This window comes from Suncus etruscus, chromosome 13 (assembly GCF_024139225.1).
Source record: "Suncus etruscus isolate mSunEtr1 chromosome 13, mSunEtr1.pri.cur, whole genome shotgun sequence".
Taxonomy (NCBI): Eukaryota; Metazoa; Chordata; class Mammalia; order Eulipotyphla; family Soricidae; genus Suncus; species Suncus etruscus.
In genome coordinates this window covers 97,606,174-97,615,814 of record NC_064860.1, presented here as the reverse complement: position 1 = coordinate 97,615,814, position 9,641 = coordinate 97,606,174, and the positions used below count along the sequence as shown (strand labels likewise).

At 59.2% G+C, this 9,641-nt stretch overlaps 1 protein-coding gene across 1 annotated transcript in view; it reads right to left on the bottom strand.

Annotated features, from left to right (window-relative positions):
* UMODL1 (uromodulin like 1) overlaps window positions 1-8,393 on the bottom strand; it is a 21,856-nt gene extending 13,463 nt beyond the window's left edge. Inside the window, exons 1-7 of the mRNA XM_049785625.1 lie at window positions 8,318-8,393; window positions 6,320-6,562; window positions 5,820-6,026; window positions 5,593-5,714; window positions 4,718-4,904; window positions 3,544-3,675; window positions 622-1,155 (exon numbers count right to left, since the gene is read on the bottom strand). Coding sequence (XP_049641582.1) covers window positions 622-1,155; window positions 3,544-3,675; window positions 4,718-4,904; window positions 5,593-5,714; window positions 5,820-6,026; window positions 6,320-6,562; window positions 8,318-8,393 — 1,501 coding nt within the window. The remainder of the gene's footprint in view (window positions 1-621; window positions 1,156-3,543; window positions 3,676-4,717; window positions 4,905-5,592; window positions 5,715-5,819; window positions 6,027-6,319; window positions 6,563-8,317) is intronic.
* Between the last annotated feature and the right edge of the window lie 1,248 nt (window positions 8,394-9,641).

The window sequence follows — 9,641 nt, the reverse complement described above, 5'->3', positions numbered from 1 at the left end:
CACTCCCCCTGGGTGGGTTTATCTCTACTCCTGGAGGCCCCTCACCCCCAAATCATGGTCTTCAAGCAGGACTCTGGTCTGGGGGTCACACCAGGGTGTCTGGAGCAGGCTGGCGCTGTACGGAGCCACATCTCAGCCTCAGGGACTTGGGGTTTGGGGATCCACTGTATCCCATTGATTCCACTGAGCAGAGAAATGGGAGGCTGGGGGAGGAAAAAAGTGCCTGCACAGTTCCAGGATTGCCCCCCAGAGACACTCGGATCCCAGAGACCACATCCAACCTCTCCATGCAACACAAGAGGTGGGGCTGCTGGCGTGTAGCAAGCAGAATACAGCATAGAAGGATACAGAATGCGAGAGTGCCGGCCTGTTGGGCCCCCCCTGTGCTGAGGTCACAGGAGCTCTGTGTCCCCCCCTGTCTCCCTGCGGCCTCAGTGGGGTACAGGTGTGCCAAAGGGACAGAGGAGCGGCCTCAGTGGGGTACAGGTGTGCCAAAGGGACAGAGGAGCCCGGGAGAAGCTGGGATTTGAGTTCGAGCGGGCCACAGGCCTGGCCTTCAACACCACAGTTGGCCCTGATGCTGTCCCCAGCCCCGCCACCTAGGTCCCTCACCCCACTCACCACAGCCTGGGGGCTCCTGAGATGGCAGGGTGGGGAGCAGGGACAAGTCTGAGGAGCTGGAAGGTCCAGGGTTCAAGTCGTGCAGCTTTGGGGCCCACGTGGGCCAGCTGGGATGCCACGTCTGGTAGCCTGTGGGGCCCTCGGTCACGGGGGGCCAGAGGGGAGACTCCAAGGTGGCATTTGGGGACAGCCAAAGTGTGGGCCCCCGAGGGCTCCCTGTGACCCCTGAGACAGAGCCCAGGGCTGGGCCCAGAGCCCTGGAGGAGGCTGCAGCTTGGCTGGTGCCCACACCCGGCTCCCCGCTGGGCGCTGTCCCCTGCACACTCTGCTCTGTGCCATTCCTGCCGCCCCCTTTCCCGGGCAGGGCTCCTGGGGTCCCAGGCTGGCCTGCTTCGGGTTCCCAAGGATGGCTGGGGCTCGGCCCCGAGATGGGGGTGTCCTGGGAGTGTCCATGTGTTGTGCTCGCACCGATGGCTGGGGTCGATGCCAGAGTCAGTGGGGACTGCAGAGCTGCAAGGGGGGTCACGGCGCTCCCTGCAGAGACAGAGCCTTGGGCAGGCCCCTGCTGCTGCACAAGGGCGCCCCCTGCTAGTTGGTTTGGGGATCATGCCCTGTAGTGCTTAGGACTGACTCCTGGCTCTGTGCTCAGGAACTCTATAAGGTGCCAGGAATCGAACCCAGGTTGACCATGCACAAGACAAGCATTTGGGGAGGGGGGTGTTGGGCCACACCCAGCATCGTTTAGAGGTTACTACTGGCTCTGAGCTCAGAAATGGCTCCCGGCAAGCTTGGGGGATCATATGGGATGCTGGGAATTGAACCTGCATCTGTCCTGGGTCAGCTGCATGCAAGGCATATGTGCTACTGCTGTGCTATCACTCCAGCCCTTTTAAAGTGCTTTTTTGGGGGCCGGGGCAGTTGGGCCACACCGGGCAGTGCTCCGGGATTACTTCTGGCTCCGTGCTCTAAAATAGCCCCTGGCAGGCTAGATCATATAGGATGCTGGGGATCGAACCCTGGTCCGTCCCAGGTCATTCGAGTGCAAGGCAAATGCCTTACCGTTGTGCTATTGCCTCAACCCCAAGACAAGCATCTTAATCCCTACAGGCTAAGCCTCAGGAGGTGAACTGACCCTACTGGGGGGTGAAGTGACTCCACAGGTGATGAGGTGACCCCCTAAAGGTGAGGTGGCCCCTGGATGATGAGCACGGCTGGGCTGCTGGCCCCACAATATGCGCCCAGACAGCGCCCGGCCTCCAGAGCCCCACCCCTGAGACATGCACACACAGGGCAGGTCTGGGCAGACCAGGACAGGCAGAAGCCACTGTGGTTGAAGTTGCCTAGGAAGGGTGGTGGCAGGAGGGCAATCCGGGGGCACAGATGGGGTGCACAGGGTGTCAGAGAGGAACACTAAAGGCACGAGGGTCTGCTGGCAGAAAGGGGTCCCTGCAGATGAATAAAGGTCCAGGTTTGGGGGCTTCTGAGACACGGGAGCAGAGGCCGAAGCCCCAAAGCCCGTGAGACACAGCCAGTGAGATGGGGAGTGGGAGACGGGCCAGAGTGTGGGACCCCAAACCATACTCAGGCCCACATGAAGTTCTCTGAGCACCCTCAAGGCCCCAAACCAGTGAAATCAATCCTGATGCCTACAACTGGACGGAGAACCAGGACAGACCAAGAAATGCCCAGACTGATGGCCACAGCCCAGGGACAGGGCGCCACCTCCTGGTGGGGCAGGGAAAGAGCCCAGGAACCCAGCCATCCCCAGTGGGTGGGTCACTGCCTGCCACCCCAAGTCCTTCCATCGCCCTAAGTCCCTCCATCACCCCGACTGTCCAACTGTCACGCTCCCACCGCCCTGCAACTGCAGGAGCAGGTGAAGCTCTGAGATCCGGGTGTTTCCTGCCCTCGCTCCCTCCCCAGAACACCGTTTCTGGGCCACAGGGCGGGCAGGGGGCTGAGGTGAGACCCATTACGTGCTTCTTCCACCAGCCATGTTGTTCGCAGCACCCCCAACCACACAGGGGAAGCCCCTCTCCATGTGCTCGCCAGCACCTCCTACTCTGTCTTCGGGGAGGCGTGCCAGGGGGTGGTCTTGGGGGGTCCCCAGCCAGCTGGGCTAGACTAGACAAGACAGCTAATGTGCCATCAGGCCTGAGAAAACCCTGCATTTCTGGGGCCCAAACCCTCCACCTAGGAAATCAGCCCTTCTTGGCTTGAGGGGATCTACAGGGGCAGGACACCCCCTTTCCCAGTGGGGACTCCCCCTCCAAGAATCAGTGGGACTCAGCAGGCCATTGATGAAAACTTTACTCTGAACCTCCTTCCAGAGCTGCGCTGCTGAGCCCCCGAACAACCCTCTTAGCCACCGAACAGCCCCCGATGGCACCTCTGAGATTCTGGTGCAGAAGGTCCTGCCTGTTTGGACTCCGTGCAGGGATCAAGCTCTTGGGACGGTGACCCTTGGGGGGGTTGACGGATTCCACAAGGGGGAGTTGCAATCCGCTCTGCATTTGCCATGGGCTGCCCAAGCACCCCCATATTGCTCATCCGGATTCCAAACACAAACCACATGTCGACGGCTAAGCTCCTTAGAGTGTTGGGGTGCGAGCCTGGGAAGGCAACTCAGTCCTTCTGTGGAGTAGGGGGTGAACCCAGGAATCTGACAGTGCCCCTTTGTTTCCATGCATCTATTTGCCTGCGGGGCTGGTGGAGCACTGGGGCAGAGCCGGGCACTATTTGGGGGTTCTCTGAGCTTCGAAACAACCCTGCAGGAGACACTAGCCGACTCCATCCCTGTCCAGCTCCTTCATTCCCTGCTGGCCCCTGACCCGCACAGTCCAGCCCAGCACTGAGCACTGGAGGGCAGGTCAGAGGCCCTTACACCCACGGCCCGGTGAGAGGAAGGGTCCTGACCCTTACCTGGCCTGGGGGGTTCCGGTTCCTGGCGGGGTGGGCCTGGGGAACTCTGGCAATGATGGGTGCCCTCCGAGTTCACACACAGCTCCCCATCCGCGCACACATGTAGCTCCTCGTGCAAACACTCATCCACATCTGCAAGGAGACGCAAGAGGTGCTGCGTCCTCCTCTCCATGACTTGCAGACTGAGCCCTGGGGTGGCCCAGGTCCCACTCCCCAGAGCACAGGGTCCGGAATTGAACAAGGCAGGACTCAAACTCTACCGAAGGAAAGCCTGAGTTGTGAAAGGTGGGGAGACCCCAGCTTTTAGAAGCAAGCTGGGTGCTCAGGGCTGACCCTGTGGAACTGTCTATACACCACGAGGGTCACACAGCCACTGGGCTTCTAGGGTCAGCCCTGACAGCTCAGCACCCCTGAGCTCCAGCTGCCCAGATCTGGCAGGGATGGTCAGTTCTTTCTTTGGTTTTGTTTTGGGGCCACACCTGGCAGCACTCAGGAATTACTACTGGTTCTGCTCTCCGAAATCCCTCCTGGCAGGTTCGGGGGATCCTATGGGATGCTGGGGATTGAACTTGGGTTGGTTGTGTGTAAGGCAAACGCCCACCCTGCCGTGTTATTTTCCCAGCCCAGGGCTAGTCAGTTTTTGAGCCAAGAGCCTAGGGTCCATCCTGTTCTTCCCCATAAAATGCAGCACCCTGGGAACTGGAGAGATAGCATGGAGGTAAGGTGTTTGCTTTGCATGCAGAAGGACCGTGGTTCGAATCCCAGCATCCCATATGGTCCCCCGAACCTGCCAGGATCCACTTCTGAGTGTAGAGCCAGGAGTAACCCATAAGCATTGCTGGGTGTGACCCAAAAACAAAACAAACAAAACAAAACAAAATACAGCACCCTAAAAGCCAAGCTCTGTCCATCCGAAGACCCTCTCCCAGCGCTGTTGTGACCCACACCCCAGAGTAGCCTCCTCAACCCTCCTCCTACAGGCAACTCTGGATCACTGATGTTTTCGGGGTGTGTAGACCAGCTTCATGGCACCCTCACTGCTCCTCAGAACTCGGGGGTTTTGGGGGACCCCGATGAACCCCTGCAGTGAGGCTGATCAGAGACGCAAGACCAGAGACCCTCCCAACTGTCTTTCCTCCCTCCACAGCCCAAGCCCAGAAGTGGAGGGGCCAACCTTGCACCCCAATGCGGATCACTTCGTACACACGCTTCACCACGGCGTCCAGCACAGCAGAGACATCGGACACGGACATGGGCTGACCCAAACCCAGCAGGAGCCGGGACATCGTGGTCGAGGGGTCCCCCGAGGCCGAGGTCAGGGGGTGCACGGAGCAGTTCCGGGGCCACAAGGCACTGGTGACCTGTGAGGCCAGAGAGACAGGCAAGACACTGGGGCATGGCCTGCAGACTTCGGGGTACACTCACGCCATGTCCTGCTTTCTGGAAAGGCTAAGGGGAAGATGGTCACTCTTGGACAGAACTCTCGGGGGCCACAGTCCTGGTGGACAAGAGTGACTCGCTCATGGGCCTGAACGGGAAGGTCCAAAAGTGAGTGAGACAGCAAGAGGGACTCAGTTTGATTCTTGTCATTCCATATGGTCCCCCAGCCTGTCACAGACAATTTCTGAATGCAGAGCCAGGAGTAATCCCTGAGCATCACTGGGTGTGGCCCCCAAATCAATCAATCAATAAAGTTTATTTAAAAAAAAAAGCGGGTGACAATGACCAGAGGGGTCAGGTCAGCCGGGGGCTGGGACCCCAGCTCTGTAACCTCATGGGGGGAAGACCCTGAGGTATGGCCCAGAGGGACATGTCTGACACTGGGAAGTCCATGTGGGCTGTGAGGTCAAAGACAGACAGCTCTGAAGCCTCCAGTGGACAGCACTGTGGGGTGGAGCCAGTACCAGAGATGGCCTAGAATTCCTCAAATTAGGATCTGTGTGGGCAGAAGGTTCTGGAAGACTTGATACAGAGGAGTGTCTGCCCTGCCAACATGATTGCCCGCACTGCATCCCTGCCAGTGTTTCTGGGACAAGAAGTCACACTTACCATGGAGTGTAGAAGCCGCCAGTGGCTTAGGAGTTGGGGATCCACCAACCGCAGCTCCCGGAACCCCATCTTCACCAGGATGGTCACGTTGAACCAGAAAGTCCCCGGGGTCCCCTGCGGAACTGAGGGAGGAGCAGTACTCTCGGGACACAGGCAACCCCCACCTGCCCCTCAGTTTTCAGATAAGACACCCCCACCCCTCCTCAGCAGACCGGGCTCAGTCCTACCTGCAGGCTTGGGGGCCACACAGCCAGGCCCCCCTGGAAAGGGGCAGCACTTCCAAAGCCCTGGACAATCCATGTCTAGGAAGCACGGTATGGGGGACGTGGAGGTTGTGGGGGACGTGGTGGTCGTGAGGGATGTGGGGGGTTCATCCCTCCCCACCATGGGGCAGACCCCTGGTCTCGAGGTGAACTCCAGGGAGCGATTCAGAGCTGCGGACAGGAGGAAGCAGTGGTGTGTAGTTCTAGAAACAAGTCCAAGGCAGCCTCTCCCACCCAAGGAGACCCTCAGTTATGGAGGTGCCCGTGGACCCCTAATGTCAAGGCCACATCCAGCCAGGACATCGAGGAAGAACCAATTGCATTCACGGAAGCATAGTCTGATAGTGGCATAATCTCACCACCATGTGGGTGGACCCCCACCTGTGTGGCCTGACCACCCACCGAGTGGGCAGATCACCAAGCACATGACCTGGGAGCCAATGGGCACCCGCCCATCCACTCACGCAGGACACAGTAGAGGCCGAGCTGCTCGAAGCCCTCGCAGCAGTCGGTGACGTGCCTGGACTCGGGCACCCCCACGGCCTGGTACCGGGTCCTGTAGACGGTCTTGGGGCAGCGCCTCCAGGGGATCCAGCCACCGCAGGGTGCGTAGGTGAGGTGGGGCGTCCGCACGGCCTCCACCCTGGGCACCTGGCGCGTCACGCTGAAGTTGCAGAGCTGGAAGCTCAGCAAAGAGAGGCCGTTCTCTAGGGCGACAACAGGGCGGTGAGATGCCCCTGACACCCACAGGAACCCTCGGTGTGCCCAGCCCCTGGAGGGCGAGTCAGAGACCACTGCTGGGGCCCCTCGAGAGCCCAAACAGACCAGGGGCTGACGGGGGTCACCTTCAGGCTCATGGCCCTTGTCCTGCCTGTAATGAGTTTTGTCACAGAGAATCGAGAGTACCATCTTAGAGTCACACATGTCACACACATGTCCTTGTGTTCATATACATGCACGTGTTTGCATGTTCACACAGGTGCATGAGGACATGCATGGTGCACACTTACATGTAGACATGACCATGGAGGCACCTGTACACATATGCACACACATACCCATGTGTTTCTGTCCCTACATCTTGCACAGGCATCTTGGGTTGAGCACCAGAAGAAGGGGCACTGTCTGGCCCACTGGGATGCTCGAGTTTGACCGGGAGACCTTGGTCTAGACAACAGGTATTTGCTCTGGTCTGGGCTGTTCACATGGGTCCCCAAGAGGGTATCAGACCTAGGGACACTCCCGCAGACCTGCCCTGACCTGTTACCGTGATCACCCCATGGTCTGTAGTGTAGGCCCTTCCGAGGCATAGGGACCTGCCTGAGGACCCTCAGAGGCTTCGAGTGGGTCACACCACCCCAGCCAGGCACCAGACTCCATCCCTACAGCATCCATCATCCTGTCTCCCCCATCACCAATCCCTGTTCTCCATCCCGATGGCCCCCATTATTTTATCCCCCTCATCTCCCATCCCCCCACATCCCTATAAACGGAACCCACACAGTCAAGTCCAGCCTTTAGGTCACTCCTGGGACCCGATAAAGGGGGAGCTGTACACACATAGTGTGGAGGGTAGCAAGGACAGGACAGGACCCCCACATGCCAGGGATCCTCATGGTGGCCGACTCAGCAGCAGGCAGACCCCTCTGGGGACCCAGCCCTGCCCCCCCAGGCTCCTGGGCTCTAGCCTTCAGAAGGGGGGTGCCCAGGGGATACCCCAAGGTTCTGGATTGAAGCCCGAGCCCCTGCTGCAAAATTGCGTCCTCCCCTTTTTAGATGCATGGGGAAGATCAAGGCTCTGGGTGGAGGGAGCCACCTGAGCCAGACTTGCTGTGGTTCCAGCATCAGTCCACTGGTGGCCTGGCACCCAGAGCCCCCTGGCCCCGCAGCCTGGTGCTGACCCTGTCCTGGAGGGGTTGTGGTGGTTGGGCCCTCCCAGGACCTCCTATAACCCAGCTGGGTGGGTCTCGTCCTGGGGCAAAGGGACAATCAGTCTGGCCTAGACTCAGTAAAGGCAGAAGTGAGGGGACCAGGGTGGGTCCCAGAAGCCCACAGAATAAGCCTGGTGTAAGGAAACCTGACAGACCTCACTGCTCCAGGGTTGTCCTGGCCACCCCAACAGGTGCTGGCCTTGCAGATCTCCATCTGCAGGGAGGTACCGAGCCCCTAATTTGCTGGTTGGGGTCCTGCCACTCTAGAGTTGGGGACCCCTCAAATCTGCACCTCTGAAATATATTCCCCTCTATGCACAGGCTGGCAGCCCTCTAATATGGCCTGAATGCAGGGTCCTAGGCCCCATTTCACCCGCTGGCCCTGAATCTGCACCCCAGGGTCCCAGACTGTGGGGCACACACACACATGTACTCGATCATACATACACACACACACACATACACACACACACACCCTTGACTGCTGTGGGAAAATTTGGCCAAGCAGAGCCCCTTGTAACGGCCCCTCACCTGTAAAGCCGCTGGCTTGACTCGAACCTGCGGCGCTCAGCAGAGGCAGCAAGACCAGCCCGAAGGCCCGGAGCATGGTGGGCACCGGCGGCAGAAACAGGGTGACAGGCTGTGTGGCCCGGCAGTGCAGCGGCTGCATCTCTGGGATCCTTATAGGAGGTCTGGGCAGCCCCTCCAACATGGGGTCCCCTCGGGGCGCCCCCTCAAAGTCCCATCTCTCCGCAAGCCAGCAGGCGGTGTCTTTGAGGGATGGGGCGTCCCCAGCGGCCAGACCCCACGGCTGCGGCCATCTCCAGTGACACACACACAACAGCCCTCAGACCCCAATCACACAGCCTCATCGGGCCACGGATCCTGTTACCTTATCAGCATCGGCGCTGGCAGGAGAAAAAAAAACGTCAAAGTGCCATTGGGCCCACTGCAGTCCCCGTCTCCCACAAGGACGGGACACATCAGAGCTTTGACCGAGGCCGCTTCAGGGCCTTGTCCCAGGAGGAAGCAAAGAAGGGGACGAGGGGGTAAATGGGATACACCAGGATAGGCTGCCTTGCTCCTCTTCTACCATCAGCCCTGCCTTTACCACACATCCAGTCAGGCCAGCGCTGCTAGAAACTTCAACTTCAGTCCTCAGCTCACTTTATTATTATTATTTTAATTTTTGTTTAGTTTCTGGGCCACACCCAGCGGCGCTCAAGGGTTACTCCTGGCTCTGGGCTCAGCAATCACTTCTGGCGGTGCTCGGGGGACGCTATGGGATGCCGGGGGTCCAACCCGGGTTGTCTTCGTGCAAGGCAAACGCCCTCCCCCTTGTGCTGTTGCCCCGGCCCCATCCTTTAGAAATTTTTTACAGTGGCCACTGTTCTCTTGCCTTTCTTTATTTTTGTTTTTGTTTTTTTGTTTTTGGGCCACACCCGGTGGTGCTCAGGAGTTACTCCTGGCTGTCTGCTCAGAAATAGCTCCTGGCAGGCACGGGGGACCATATGGGACACCGGGATTCGAACCAACCACCTTTGGTCCTGGATCGGCTGCTTGCAAGGCAAATGCCGCTGTTCTATCCATCCGGGCCCTCTCTTGCCTTTCAAGGGAGGCTTGTAAGGAGTGCTCAGGTTCCACCAGCTCAACACAAGGGCAGATACCGTGAGGATTCTGGGTGCTGGGCAGGCCCAGGACTTGGGAACCAAATCCAGGCCTTGGGCCCTGAGTGCTGTGCACCCCACGGGCCTTATTTTTCACGATAACCCCCTCCCCTCTCAGTCACATGGCCCCCACATGGGGTCGTAGCCCACAGTTCAAGAAACTGGGAACTGGTGGGCCTGGAGCCACA